The sequence below is a fragment of the Vipera berus genome (assembly GCF_964194415.1).
Source record: "Vipera berus genome assembly, chromosome: Z".
NCBI lineage: Eukaryota > Metazoa > Chordata > Lepidosauria > Squamata > Viperidae > Vipera > Vipera berus.
The window spans coordinates 61985441-62001431 of NC_138205.1; the positions used below are offsets into that span (position 1 = coordinate 61985441).

The window sequence follows — 15991 nt, forward strand, 5'->3', positions numbered from 1 at the left end:
CGGAGCCAGGGGGGAGAGATGGCAAAAGGCTTTGATGCCGCTGTGTGCCACTGGAGGGGCTTTCTTCACTCTGCCCCACAGATCATCTGCCTGGTGGCAGCCGCCACCTTCTCCAACTCTCCTGTGGCTTGTGCCATGACCAGGCAGTGCAAGCCTCCCCTGCCGCCTCCCTCTGCCAGGCCTCCGTCACCGCCACTGGAGAGAACAGAACAGGGAGGGGGGGCGTCTATGTGCAACGATGCAGAGAAGAGTACTTGCTTGCAGCCCTGCGTTGCACTGCGTCTCCCTTCTCCATTCTGGAAATGGCAGCCCCGTTTCCTGCCACTTCTCCCAGTGCTGCTGCAGTGTTTGGCGCACCACCACCCAGCTCCTCTCTCTTCCCAAAGGCATTTCTTCACTAACCTGCTTCCCAGCTCTGGTACATTTCTCTCCTTCTGCAGGGAAACAGAGTTTGTGGGACTAAAAAAAGTTCAGTCAACTTTTTCCAACTTCTCGTGGAAAGAAAAGAGAAGTTGGAAGGTCTGACTGAACTGTTTTTAGTCCCACAAACTCCATTTCCCTGCAAAGGGCAATGCAGGGCAGCAAGCAAGTACTCTTCTCTGCTCTGCATCGTTCTCTGTTCGCTCCAGTAGTGGCGACGGAGGGAGATGGCAGGAGAGGCTTGCACTGCCTCGTCACGGCGCCACAGAATAGTTGGTGGAGTAGGAGGAGGTTGCTGATACCAGGCAGATGATCTGGGGGTGAAACGTGAAGAAAGCTCCTCCAGCAGTGCACAGCGGCAGCAGAGCCTTTTGCTGTCACTCCTCCCCTGGTTCCAAAACGGTGGAGGGGGACCAGGCCTATCCTGTCCATTCTCCATAGCATGGTAGTCTGGCTTGGGAGGGGAGTGAAAGGGAAGGTCGCCCAGCAAGGAATGGCCTGGCTGGGAGGCCCCTGAAGCTCCACCCCCTCCCCCATTTGCCTTGCCTTGTTGTGGCGGCAGCAGTGTGAGGTGGGACAGAGCGGACAGGGTCCTAACTAGGGCTTATTTTTGCAGTAAGGCTTATATTAGGCCCACCCTCAAAAATCAGGGTAGGTCTTATTTTCAGGGAAACGGTATGTGTGATTAACCTAAAATTGGTTCTGATATTGCTGTTTTACTAACCTGACAGCTTATTATTCTAAATAGGAAACCTTCATTTTGTTTGAAAATAATATTGAAGATTTTAACTACTGGCAAGAATGAGTCCTTATGTTTAAAGAGCACCTGTCATTTCAGATCCATCATGGCAGCTCCTGTTAGCGGGCATCCACTCACCTGCCTGCCACATCCCTCACCTTGTTGTGTCACTGCCGCATCACCAGTCATCCCATTAAAGTGAATGGGATTGTCGGTGAGTCAGCAGCGGGTCAGAGGAGGAGCTGCTGCGGGACTGAGATGACAAGTTGTTCTTTAAAAAACATGATTTAAATCGAGTTGATTTAAAGCAAGCCTTTAAATTTAAATTATGATTTAAATCATGATTTAAATTGACTTGATTTAAATCAAATCCACCCTGAGACTTCAATAATGCATTTGACAAAGAAGAGTACAGCTTACTTCTTGATAGGATAAAAACAATGTGAATAGATCACTGCCTACCTCTTGGTAAGATAGAACAATGTGGGGTAGACAATACTATCGCCCGATGGATTTATGGTTGACCAACTTCATTCAGCATGTAGTCTTCAGTGGAACTTCATTTACTGTATATGGAGAGATGTATGCAGTGGGATACCTCAGATTCTATTTTGGGGCCAGTATTCTTCAACATCTTAATAAATGATCTAGAAGTGAGGATAGAAGGGTAGCTCATTAAATTTGCAGATGAAACCAAAGTGGAGGGAATTGCTACCACCATGAAAGAGAGACTCGCAGTTTTGAAGGATCTTGACAGACCTGACCATTTGGTCCTGTCCTAAATAGGATGCAGTTCTGTGATGATAAAAGTAAGGTCCTGCACTTAAGCAGGAAAAATCAAAAGCAGGTACAGAATAGATGGTTCTTGGCTCAATAGCAGTAACTGTGAGAGGGCTCTAGATGTCTTCATGAACAATCATCTAAGTGTGAGCCAGCAGTGTGTTGCAGCTGCCAAAATTAAAGCAATCTTAGGCTATATCAACAGAAGGACAGCATTGAAATCATAGTGCTGCTCTGCACTGTAGTAGTAAAGCCATTCTTGGAATGCTGCATCCAGAGATTTGGAGGCTAAACCATACAATGGAACAGTGGAGGAAACTAGATATGGCTGGTCTAATGAAGAGAAGGATTAGGGGTGACATGATAGCTATCTTCCAATACTTGATGGACAGTCATAGAGAAGAGGGAGCTGACATTCTCCAAAGCATCTGATAGCAGGATAAGAAATAATGGGTGAAAGTTAATTAAAGAGAGATTCAATTTGGAACAAAAAAATTTACTGTCAGAACAATTAATGGAACAGCTTGCCTCCTGGAGTTGTGGGTGCTTCATCAATGGTGGTTTTCAAGAAAGGATTGGACAACCATTTTTTGGGATGGTATAAGGAGTCCTGCCCTGGGCAGGGGGTTGGGCTAAAAGATCCCCAAGGTGCCTTCCAACTCTATGATTCTATGTTTCTAAGAAATCTATTGCTAAAAATGTGAATCCCGGCTTGTCTATCAGTCTCTTAGAAGAATGGAATGTGAGCAAAGGATATAATCTTTATTTTTTAATGTAACATTTAATTATTGAGATGCCATAACTAAAGATATAACTTTGCTAGTTATAACAGACATCCTATATCTGAAAGTCTGAACACATGTATTCTTTGTGTATGCTAATTAAATTATTTCATGCAATCCTGAATTACTTACAAACAAATTTCCTTGAAATTAATTGTATTACCTTCTAAGTAAATGTATAAATGTTGAAAGTAGCATAGATTTACTTGCATAATTGTTATTTGAAATGAATTTTATTTTTATGTACTTTCTTTTAACAAATATTAATTAAATTATATTTTCAGTCAAAGTGTACGTCAGGCAGCATCATAACAGTCCACATATTCTATGTTTAACAAATCATCTGAGAAATTCAGAATTGATCGACCCAATATTTGAATGGCATGGACCAAGTGGTGATTTGGTTACAGGTATTTTCCTCTAATATTACATAATAACGTTTTCCTGTTTTTCATCAAAAACAAAAACAGAATGTCAATTTACATGTACGCTCTTGTATATTAACTAAATCTAAAGGGTTTAATTTAATTTTAGTTATAATTAAACACATAAACCAAGCTAATTGTTTTTAACATTTATTTATTTATTTATTTATTTATTTATTTATTTATTTATTTATTTATTTAAATTTTTATACCGCCCTATTCCCGAAGGACTCAGGTCGGTTTACAGGGCAACATAAAATACAATATAAAAATAGTATAAAATTAAAATAGATTAAATTAATTAAGCCCAACAATTAAAACAATATTAAAAGCTAAAACCCCTTCAGTCCAGGCCTGATAGATCAAAAAACCAGGTTTTCAGGTCCCTGCGAAATGAACGCAGATCGGGGGCGGTCCGAAGTTCCACCGGTAAATCATTCCAAAGGGCAGGCGCGCCCACAGAGAATGCCCTCCCCCTGGGGATCACCCGCCAGCACTCCTTAACCGCCGGCACCCTGAGAAGGCCCTCCCTGTGTGAGCGCACAGGACGATGGGAAGTTGATGCCGGCAGCAGGTGTTCCCTTAGATAATCCAGACCCAATTATGGCTAGTTCTTGACTTACAAGCATTCATTTAGTGACCATTCAAAGTAATGACAGTGCTAAATGAATGGTGGTTACAACCGATTCTTGGAATTCTAGCCATCTAGGCATCCTCATGGTCTTGGGATCATGATCTGGGTGCTTGGAAATCGATTTTTACAGTCTTAGTTGTAGCTCCCTCAATCATTTGATCGCCATTTGCAACCTTCCTTGTCAGCTTCCCCAGGAAGTCTTCCCCACATGTATGCTCTTCTCCACTTTCTTTGCTTTTGTGCATTCTTGCATCCATACCCAACAAGATCATAGCTCTGCATCTCCCTTATACTCTTGAGTACTCCCATACATTTACCCTTATGCACCCAAAGCTTGTCTCTCTGTCACCCTCATATAGCTGTCTTTACCCTTCCCTACCTGCTGCTTGTCCCTTACCAGTTTGCTGACTTCCTTGCAAGCTGCTTGGGATTTGAAACTTAAGCTGGCTTCTCTACTGACTTGTGGGAAGCCAGCAGGAAATTGCCTCACCAAACTACTGTAGCTTTTGGTTAATAACGGCAACCAGGACTGCAGACATTGCCGTTGCTAAATTATGTGGATGCAACTTTATGACCAAATCATTTAGCAGTGGAAATTCAGCCCTAGTTGCCATTGTACGTCAGGTTTTGAAGTTCAAACCCCCAAATTTACTCAAATAGAGGTATTCCTTAGACCAAAAAAGTTGTGTTCTTCTGTTTAAATGCAAGAGAAATTATAGATATAATTTAACTTTGGTTATATTGTCTTGCTCCCTTACATTTGTGCTTCTACAGTTTGTATTCTACCCTCACCCACAGAACTCACTGGGTAACTGGGCCAGTCATTCTCAGCCAGTTACTTCAGAGCGTTATTGTTGTGGGTCAAAAATAGGAGGGAGTATTATGTATGGAGATTTATTACAGGTAGTCCTCGAGTTATGACCGTAATGGACCTTGTACATTTAAGTGGAATGTTAGGACAATATTAAACAATTTGCCTCAAGTAATGACTAGCTATCCCTGCTCTCCCCAGTGCCACTTGATCAGCCATCAATTTATCGAATTGTCCTCTTAATAGCTTAATAACTTCCTTAGTCTTCACATCCGATGGGTTCAAAATTAAGACCTTTTCTTTTTCCCTAATTTCATTCTCCAGTTCTTTCCTTCTGGCTTCCAAAGTACGTCTGTATTTATTATTCATATATATCAACACCCCTCTCATGTAGGCCTTGCTAGCATCCCAAACCATGTCCATAGAAGTATCCTTATTCATATTAATTTCAAAAAAATCCTTCATCCGCTGTTTACATTCTTCCACATTCTTCTGATTTCTAAACAAATTCTCATTTACGTGCCACGAGCGCCTATCCCTATTGTCCTTATTGATCTCTAACCAAACTGGACTGTGATCCGAAATAGTCCTTGCACAAATCTTTACCTTCTTAATCCTGGAAAAAAAATCATTAGTCAGCAAAATAAAATCAATCCTAGAAAAAGATTGATGTCTGTCAGAAAAAAAAGTATAATCCTTTTCACGTAGGTGTATGTCACGCCAGATATCTCTCAATTCCAAGTCGTCCTTCATTTCAAAAAAAGATTTAGGCAATCTGGCATGACTCGGAGCACGCTTAAAAGAACCCGCCTTGTCCATCTGTACATCCAATACACCATTCCAGTCCCCCATAAAAATAAACGATTTATAATCCAATTGAGTAAGCTTTGTATGAAGTGAACTAAAAAAATCAGCTTGTTGTTGATTAGGAGCATACAGTCCAACTAAAAGCGTTTTTTTACCTTCTAACAACAAATCTATCATAACATATCTTCCTTGCTTATCTGCTTCAATTAATTCCGCTGTTAGAGTACTTTTAACGTAGACAACCACTCCATTTTTCTTATTCATCGCAGAAGCAACAAATTGCGTTCCCAACCTTGGGTTCGATAAATACTTTTGGTCCATAACCCTAATATGTGTTTCTTGCAAACATATAACATCAATCTTAAATTGTTTTAAATATTGAAAAACTTTCTTTCTCTTCTGTGGTGAGTTTAATCCATTGACATTCCAGGTTAGGAATTTAGTTGCCATGCGTGGCATCCCGAAGCTTTTGAAGCACATCTTTAATAGCCCCTATATTTTCTTTGGGCCGCGCTCCTCCCACAGCTTCACTATAAGTACGTTTTGAAAGTTCCATAAACTTCTGCTGGTCTTGCTCTTGTACTTGTCTTGCTCGTTTTACAGCGGCGTGCGTCAGCCTCTGCTCTCCAGCAGCCACCAATGAAGCTGTAGTTTGATCCCCTCCAGCACCATTCTCCTCTGTCTGTCCACCTTCAGCCTCTTGAGGTTTTCCCTCTCCTGATCCCTTTGCTGCTTCCAGGAGTGATAGAGGGGTTGCTTTTAAAACATTGTTGTAGAAATCACGCGCCGAAATCACAGTAACCAGACGATATCTTTTACCTTCGTGCATCACCACCAGTCCAACTGGAATCTCCCATCTAAACTTAATATCACGTTGCTTAAGTTCCTGTACGAGAAATGCAAAATCCTTCCTTCTCCTTAAAATCTTTGGAGGAATTTCTTTTAGAACCAGCACTTCTTGCTCAGCAACCACAACTTTAGTATCATAAGCAGCTTGAATAACTTCATCTCTAGTTGCTCTCTTTGTAAAATAGACCACCACATCTCTAGGTAACTTCCTCTGCCTTGCAATCCATGAATTTACACGAAAAACTTTATCCATACATCTCTCTATTTCAGATGCTGGCTGGCCCAATACTGCTTCCAAAGCCTCAGAAATCAGCTGCTTTAGGTCTTCTTTAGGATTCTCTTTTAAGCCCCTGATTCTTATAGCATACTGCATCTGATGATACTGGACAAGACTCAATTCTCCGTCCATTTTGTCCCTTAAATTTTCATTCTCCAGTACCTTTACTTCTAATATAATATTCTTTTGACTAAGATCCTCCATTTTTTCTTCCAAACATTGCACACATTCAGCCACGCTTTCCACTGTAGACAAGATGTCTACCCTCATTGCACTAAACTTCTCATTAAGCTTCTCTTCCATCCTCTCCTCCAATTTCTCCATCTTCTCCTCCAACTTTGCCATCTTATCATCCAGCATTTCTGACATTACCTGGGATTGCCTTGCAAAGGCGTCTTGTAAGTCCTTAAGCGTCAATGCCACAGGAGGTGCAGGAGGAAGCAGAGCTTGCAACGATGTCTGTTGCACCGGGGAAGTTCCCGCACTCCGAAGAACTTTAGAGGAAGATTTAGCCGCCATCTTTCTTCACTTTCACTTTTTGCGCACTTTCACTTTAAGTTTATAAAGTCCATTAAGCTAGAGAGTAAGAATAAAAGTCCTCTTCACCTGAACCTCCTGTACCGCTCTGCCTGCTCCTTTTACTCCAAAGTCTTTCCTTCTGGCAGGGGTGGTCGCAAACGCCTGGCTCCGCTCCAAAAATCCCGGAGCAGAGACGCTAAACAGCTGGGAGCAACCCAGGCTACGGGGGAGTTCAATCCTTCAGCCGCCCAAGCTTTCAGCTCAGGCGGCCCTGGAGAACTCAACCCCTACCTGGGGCCTCACCCCCTCCTCTTTTCCCGAGGAGGGGGCTTCAAATCCACCTAAACAGCTGATTGGCGCTGTTTTAGGTGGAAAAACTCAGCTGTGAAGCGGACAGCCCGAAACGGCTATCTTCGGCGCCGCGCCGCCACCGGAAGTCCTAAACAACATTATCTTAAGCCTAAAGATATTTACCTATCTTGCTATTATCCTTCTTATCTTTCTAATTTTCTTCTCTTTCCTACTACCTTCTCAAACTAGTATCTTATGATTTATTATTTGTTAGTATCTTATGAATTATGATGGTTTCTTATGATTTTTGATCTATAACTTATTACTTTGTTGTTTGTATGCACACTGAGAGCTTATGTACCAGAGACAAATTCCTTGTGTGTCCAATCACACTAGGCCAATAAATAGAACAGAAGAGAATAGAGATAGAAATAGAGCTGGAAGGGACCTTGGAGGTCTTCTAGCCCAGCGCTCTGCTCACGCAGTCTCAGACAGGTGAATATCTAGTCTCTTCTTGAAAATCTCCAGTGATGGAGCGCCCACGATTTCTGGGGGTAAGCTGTTCCACTAGTTGATTGTCCTCACTGTCAGGAAGTTTTTCCTTAATTTCAGGTTGCTTCTCTCTTTGATCAGTTTCCAACCATTGTTTCTCATCCTTCCCTCTGGTGCTTTGGTGAACAACCTGGCTCCCTCTGCCTTGTGGCAGCCCCTCAGATACTGGAACACTGCTATCATGTCTCCCCTATTTCTTCTTTTCTTTAGACTAGGCAAACCCAAGTCCTGTAGCCATCCTTTGTATGTTTTAGTCTCCAGGCCTTTGATCATCTTAGTAGCTCTTTTCTCAATTTTTTCCAAACTCTCAACATCTTTTTTGTGATATGGTGACCAAAATTGTCTGCAGTATTCCAGGTGTGGTCTTACTAGGGTTTTATAAAGTACTAATACTTCATGTGGTCTTGATTTTATGCCTCTGTTTATACAACCCAGGATGGTATTAGCTTTTTTGGTTGCTGCTACACACTGCTGGCTTATAGTCAAGTGATTGTCCACTAGGACGTCAAGGTCCCCCACTGTGTGTAAGCCAGGTCTTGCCCAATCTGTATTTATACATATAATAGTAAAACCTTTATTGTCAAAGTACAACATGTGTACATTGAGATTAACTGAGCCTCCCCCTGTGACAACAAACCCTCCATCCTACCACACCATGTGAACCAACTACACCACACACCGGTCTCCTTTGGTTTTTCATGCCTAAACGTAAGACTTTGCTTTTCTCCACATTGAAACTCATTCTGTTGGATAGGACCTATTGTTCAAGTTTGTTAAGATCTTTTTGGATCCTGAGTTTGCCTTCTGGGGCGTTGGCTACTCCTGTCAGTTTGGTGTCATCTGCACATTTGAAGAGTTCCCCTTCAATTCCCTCATCTAAGTCATTTATGAAGATATTGAAGAATACTGGGCCAAAGACGGAACCTTGTGGTACCCCACTGCTTACTTCTCTCCATGTGGATGTAGTGCCAGTGAGGACTTCTCAGTGTTCCAGTATTTCAATTCTATCAGCTGGCCACTGATCTCCTGGCTGGAGAGAGGCTACAAGTCTCTCCTGGTTCTTGCAGGGTTTTAGGAAGCCAACCCCTGTGTGCAGAACAGCAGCTTCAGGACAAGCTTTCCCTTGCTTTAATCTCCTCCCTCCTCCAGAAAGCTTCCCAAACCTTTCCCTTGCTTTAACCCCCTCCCTGCCCTAGAAAGCCACACTTCTTCAATAAAAAAAACAAAAAAACTTGAGAGGGATGGACTTGTTAATCTCTCCTTCCCCCCAATTAGGTATAAAAACTAAAATCCTGCTGTCCAATATCTATCCCTTTTAAAATGCTTAACTTGGCTTCAGGCTGAAGAGTAGAGAGATAAAAGCAAGGAAGCAGAGAAAATCTTTCTGCTGCCTTTTGCTTGAGGAGCTGCAGAAAAAATTCAGCTCCAAAAGCTTAGCCGGCTATAACATATGTGCAACAAAATGGGAAATGTTGGGTCCTTGAAAAGTTGTTTTGCTGTTTGTGTGACTACCTGAAGAATCCAGGTAGGACTTAAAAGTGAATTCTAGCTGGGTTTTAAAGGCAGTCAGATGAACAGTTTCTCTCCTGTTTTGCTGCATAAACAGCAAAATAAAGTTTTTAAGGAATTGGCTTCTTCTCCTGTTTCGGTTTTGCTGCATAAACTTGCAGGGCTGAATTTTTTCTGCAGCTCCTCAAGACAGAAAGCTGCAGAAGGATTTTCTTTGTTTGTTCCTCTACTATTCAACCTGAAGTCAAGATAAGGTTTATAAAAGGGATAGAGATTGGAGAGCAGAAATGGAGAGTAATTTTTGTACCTAATTGGGGAAGGAAAGGGAAAAAGATTTTTTTTCTTTATTGAACAACTGTGGATTTCTGGGGGAGGGAGGAGGTTAAAGCAAGGGAAAGGTTTTGAGAAGCTTGTCCTAAAGCTGCTGCCTTTGTATTGTTGAAGGAAAAGTCTTCATCATGTTTCATCCAAACTGGGGATAAATAACATGGCGACTGCTTTAGAAAGAATGTTGCAGTTTATTGAAGAGGAGAGCCAGACAGAAAGACGGGTCTGGAAGGAAAAGAAGTGAACACATGTAGGGAGTGGGTTTTTATACCCTCTGGAGCCTTTTGTTTGGAATGGTTTCCTGTTTGAGGCTTTGTATTTCCTGTGTTACATATTCTGACCTGAGTCTGGGTGTGCCTTTCTGGTGGTGGGTTAATCCTATTATGTCCCAAGGCTCATATCCTGCTTCCCTGGGGCTGTGGCTGATGTTGATCTTTCTTCCTAATCCCAGTTTCCTGACAAGATTATCACATCTGCATTTCTACAGACTTGGTTTCTGCTTGGGACAGAGAGACTTGGGGGCAGGATTGGTTTCTGCTTTTAAAATCCTTTAGGGAAATATATTCTGCCCTTTTAATATTTCCTTCTCTGTGGGGGCTGACTTCCAACAAATCCCTTTGTGCCATAAGTGTGTGAACGACACACTTACTGACACAAGATTAAAATTGATCTGGTCAGAGAGACTTGGTAAACAAGCTTTAAACTGTTAAGACACAAAAAAGGAGGACACTAATAGAGGCAAGCAGAAAAAGATCCCTGCAGTGGCTCCCAAAAGGGGAGCTTCCAAACCATAAAGTTCTGAAAATTAGTGCAAAAATTTTGTTTGGTGGAAAAGAAATTTATACTTTCCAATATTCTGTGCCAATCATTTTCAAATGTTGGATGTCACTTTGAGCTTCCAATCAGGTTTGCACATTCCTCTCAAAATTCTTCACAGCCATGGTTTGCCTCAGTACATAACTACTGGCTGCTCATTTTCAGTGGTTGTTTCCTGCCTTAGCTCTTGGTGCAGTGCATCCAGGTTTGTAATGTCCAATTGAGGTTAGCCAGTATGCAAGCCAGGCTATTACATTTTTCTTAAATTGCACATAGTGATCCCTAGGAGTCCCAATCTGAGTCCACCAGAGCAAGATATTCAGGGCTTAGTTTTAGTGATCTCTTTCCTGCTACTTCCTCAGTCAGGGCATATGAATTGCAAATTGCCTGAGAGGGCCTGGTTCCCTCCCCTTGGAATTTGCAGGAAGTTGTTCCTACAAAGTTTTAATGGCACAGGGCAAGAATCAGGCTGGAACCTGATTACAGATGGTAGGTGAAAGAGACTCAGTGTGATTATGAATGGTGTGTGTGTGTGTGTGTGTGTGTGTGTGTGTGTGTGTATGTGTAGCTACTAATACAAACGCAATACAAACATTCTGGATAAATTTTCCTCCCACCAGACAGAAATCCAGTTCAGTACTTGCTGTGCCAACTATTCCCAAATGCCATCTCTCAACTGACAAATGGGGCAAAAAGAAAACTTTACAGTGAGTTTCCACCTCCCCCCCCCCCATAGTCTTCCTAATTTTCTTCTGAGGCTTCATGTGGGGACCCATGGCTCCAGGACTCCTTCCTTCCTCTGCATTGTTCACAGGCATCTGGGGGAATGGTAGAACTTGGGAAGATCTGTTCCACTCTGGTTGCATGGTGGCTTTTTAGTGGATGGCTGGATTGAAAACCCAATTCCATGGCTCAAATGGATGGAGGCAGCATCTGGGTCAGTGTGCTCTGCCTCCAAAGGTCATCTATGCAGGGCTGAAAGACATGAGAGCAAGAACTCCTCCCCCCTTTCTGGGTGGACTCTCCCAGGAGAGGCAGACAAAGGCATGGAGAACAGACGATAAGAATAGGAGAAGTAGAGGGGATGGGGTAGCTTGTAGGCAGAGTTTGAAAAGGCATTAATACTGTAGTTAAACAGATAGGCAGACAAAATGAAATCATAGATGAGGACAAGAGAAAGGCTGGATTCTGGTAAGAGAACATACATGAAAAGTTTCACTTCTGAACTGAACATTTGCAACATATTAGGACTTAAGGATTTGCAACTTGAAAAATGCTGGTCATGTTTCAGGAAAAGGATAGACAGATAAAACCCATTTACAACACATACCCATTTACAACACATTGCAGAATGATTTCCAGAGCTTGGGGCAGGAACCTAGCAGAACAGGCTGTAGCTTACTTTTTCAGAGGTTTTACCAGTGTATAAGGAGTAAAATGGAAAAGACCAGCTTATACCAGAATTCAATATGTGGCTAAAGGAGTGGTGTAAAGGGGAAGGTTTTGGTTATATTAGTTACAATGTCTGTAGCTGGTCCAATGAAACAATGTACAAAAGAGACGGTTTGCATGCATCAAAGAAAGGGACTGTGTTACTTGGCAATAAACTCAAAGATTTTCTGGAGGAATATTTAAACTATACAACGGGGACACTGAGTTAATTGATACAGAACATCCCTGTCCCCGGCAATCAAAAAAATTACAGGGTTAGCTGTGCATGTAACATAGATGTGTGTGTGGACAAGAATATCAACCTTGCTATCAAGCAAAATCAAGCTTTTAATAGCGAGTGCTACACAAAGTTCACTAACCAAACAGGTGATAAGAAAATAGGGGAACTCTGGCACCACACATGTTATATAGAAAGTAAACATAGGGTCAGTCATAAAGGACACAAATGTCTATACAACAATGCGCAGAGTATGAACAGTAAGCAGGGTGAACTAGAAATTCAGGTAAATGAGGGCAGATATGATATTGTCATTGTGGAAACTTGGTGGGATGAAACCCACAAATGGAACACTCAGCTAGAGGGATTTAAATTATTTAAAAGAAACAGACCAAATAAAAGAGGAGGTGGACTTGCTCTCTATATAGGAAATAACTACATCTCTATAGAAATAGAACACAACAATGATGAAAACTGTCTTGAATGCATTTGAGTCAATATAAAAGGGGGAAAAATGACATCGTCATAGGTGTACACTATAGGCCACCCAACCAAACACAGGAAATAGATGAACTTGTTGCTAGTCAACTAACTAAGGTATGTAGGAAGCACATCACAATAGTAATGGGGGACATGTAAAAAAACAAGAAAAAAAAGTTAAGGAAATGATTGCTCCATTAGTGGGGGAAAGTGGCAAGAAGGTGACAAGCAACAGGGAGAAAGCAGAATTATTTAACTCATTTTTTTTCTTTTTGCATCTGTCTTTACACAAACAAAGGAAAAAACAGTCTAACCTATCAAAAACAGTACCATAAAAATAGATTAGAAACACAAATTAAGATAGGCAAGAAAATGTAAGAGAGCACCTATCCAGCCTAGACGAGTTTAAATCCCACGACCAAATGGATTACACTCCAAGGTTCCTTGAGAATACACTCCAAGGTTCCTTGAGTGTAATCCGTTTTCTTCATTGATGGATTGGTAGAAACTTTTCCGATTGGATTGAAATTGGAGGTTCTGCCTATAATTTGCAATTCGAGCTTCATATCTACTGATTTTCCTGGCTATAGCTGTCATTTGCTGTTTTATTATTTCCATTGCTTCCTTGATCTTCCTTGTTTCTAAGTGGTATTTCTTGATTAGGTATTCTTTGGTCTTCTTGTTCTTCAGCTTCTTTTCTTTCATCTGCTTGCATGTGATCTTAACTTGCTGATCTTATTTTGTAGTCTAACCTTCCATTTTTGTGGTGCACTGTTTGTTTGTTTTTCTTCTTTGTTGATTTTGCATCCCAGGTATTCAGTTATAACTGCAGCTGTGCTGTACATTAGTTGGTTTGTTTCTTGCAGTGAATTGGTGCTTATACTTGATATTGCAGTATTTGCATCTTTTAATGCTTGTGCTAGCTGTTTCTTTGGAAAAAGCTTCAAGGCAGGCAGCCTTATTCTGTTGTTTTTGTGCTGTTTTAGATGCTCAGTTATTCTTTGTATCAGTTCTTTTATTTCTTTAGTTAGAGGGCTTTGTTCTTCCTGAGGAAGAGGTGCCTGGTTTCCAAATGAGAACAGTTGTATATCTTGCTGGATTCCTTCACTGCCAAATCCCCCTACATTCTGAATTACTTCTGGCAAGGCTTTGATTTCTTTACCCTGGCTAAACCTTTGCAGTTCATCCAATTCTGTTTCTGTGAATACTTTATTGCGTATTATAAATCGGCATTGATCAGCTAGTCTCTGTTCTGTTATTTCTGATTCTGGATTGTTGTTGTTGTTGTTGTTGTTATTATTAAATGCAAGAGTGAAACCTTTCCAGCAGATGAACTTAAAACATTCCCTCCTGCTAACTTTGGGCTGTTCTTAAGAGTACAGAGAGAGAAAGTGGAAAAGAAAAGAAAACAAACAAACAAACACATTTCTCTTTACTTTGTTTGTTGGCCAGACAAAAGTGAAGGTATTTCCTTTTTGTGGCTTAATTAAGCAGAATTTCTAGCAGAATTTTAAAATTCTTTTTCTTTTTTTGTATTTGTTTTATTGGTATTTTTTAACATAACATAAATCATTCAGTAATTTGTAAACAGTATGTTGTCTGGGTAACATTTATAAGACAATCTTTAACAATTAGTTTCTATAATCTATATTCCATATGTTAGTTTCATTTGATTTCTCCTTTCCCCAAAGTATCTTTCTTTGCAAAATATTAGATTAAGACAATTCTCATTATTTTGATTAACAATTAAGTATATAGTTTTTCCAATAATCCTATTTGTCATTTTAATTGCCTTATCGTAAATCCTGTTACCGTGCTTATTTCAGCTTATTTCTCCCCCCAAATTCTAAATATTCTTACTAGTGACAATTTTTTAAACAATTAACTACATTTACATTGGTGGATTTAATTCTATTTTTTCCATATAAGCCCTCTCATATTTTTATATTTCTTACTAAGTAAAAAAGTAGAAAGAGAAAAGAAAAGAGAAGAGAGACAAAAAAGAGGGGGGGAGAAGAAGAAAAAAAGAAAAAAAAAGACAAATGCACTGATATACGAAAAATAACATACAACTTAAAATATGTATCCCTCCTAATTTAATATATATTTATTTCCTCAATTTCTTATTCTTTTTGACCATAGCTAAGAATGTATTTAATCTATTTAAACTTTAAACATTCCATTCAGTAGATCTAATCATCTAATCCTTTAACTCCCATTCAAAACACATTTTTTATGTTTTTCTTATCGTCACATTTAAATAACTAAAACGTTTGCTTTGTTTAAATCATTTCAACTTTTTTTTCTCTTGCAGAAAGGAAAAATAAAAAATATTGTATTAATTAAAAAAAGTTCATCCCTCTTTAGCCATATTCAAACAAATGTTTCTTATTGTATTTGTTAACAAAAAACTCATCTCTCTAAGAGTAATATATTCCATTTTTTTTTTCATTTTTAGCCATTTTCAAACAAATGTTTCTTTTTAAGTATTCTCTCTGATAGGTCCCATCATCTATTTTCTTGATTTCCATTTTAATCTTTTTTCTCTGGCCATTGCCTTTCTTAATCAGTATGTTTTGCTGCATCATTTGTTTCCTGTAAAGTATTTTTTTCTCATTCTTTTCCTTATCTTCAAAGTTGCTTGGACATGTTGAAATATTTCCCATTTGAATTAAATCATGATTTTTTATTTTATACGGTTCCATCTTTAAGTCTCTATCCTCAGAATTATTTTCAGTCATCTCTACTGTATTTTCCTGGGAAATTTCTTGGAGTGAAATTAAGTTGGAGATAAGTTGACTCATACTCTCATGGTTGTTCTGTATTTCTTTGTAGTTTAAAATCATTGTCCTTTTAAATTGTTGCTGCTTATCATGTTTCCTTTTGTAAAGTATTCATTGCTTCAGATTTGTTACTCTCACTTTGTTTACACAGCTGCATTTTCTAAGAACGTTGAGGGTCAGAGAAAAAAATCCTCACCCACCAGCGTTTGCTCATTTTTCAGATCTTTCTAGTCTTGTTTCTCTCTCTAAAGGGTAAGTTTCGCTTCCAGTAACCAAAAGGAGGGAGTAAAATCCCCCTCCTTTTTTGTGGAGATCTCTTATTTTGGGGACTTTCTTCTTCAGGAAAATAGGTAGGATAGAGAAAATCAATATTCTTACCCAGATTCAAGCATGCTGTTTAAAATCCGCTTAGTTTAAAAGCTTATGGCTTCTGTTGTCTCCAACTATGGCTGGACATGGAGTTAGCCAGCCCTTTTTTCTGTTGGTTTCTGGGAGGTTTCTCCTGGACTGTTCGGGGAGAC

The 15991-nt window shown here is 40.1% G+C and overlaps 1 protein-coding gene across 2 annotated transcripts in view; it reads left to right on the forward strand.

Annotated features, from left to right (window-relative positions):
* The window catches only part of ZPBP (zona pellucida binding protein), a 93584-nt gene that overhangs the window by 23317 nt on the left and 54276 nt on the right, over nt 1-15991 (forward strand). For both annotated transcript variants that reach the window (XM_081343634.1, XM_081343633.1), the window contains exon 3: nt 3006-3131. In XM_081343634.1, the coding sequence (XP_081199760.1) occupies nt 3006-3131 (126 nt within the window). The remainder of the gene's footprint in view (nt 1-3005; nt 3132-15991) is intronic.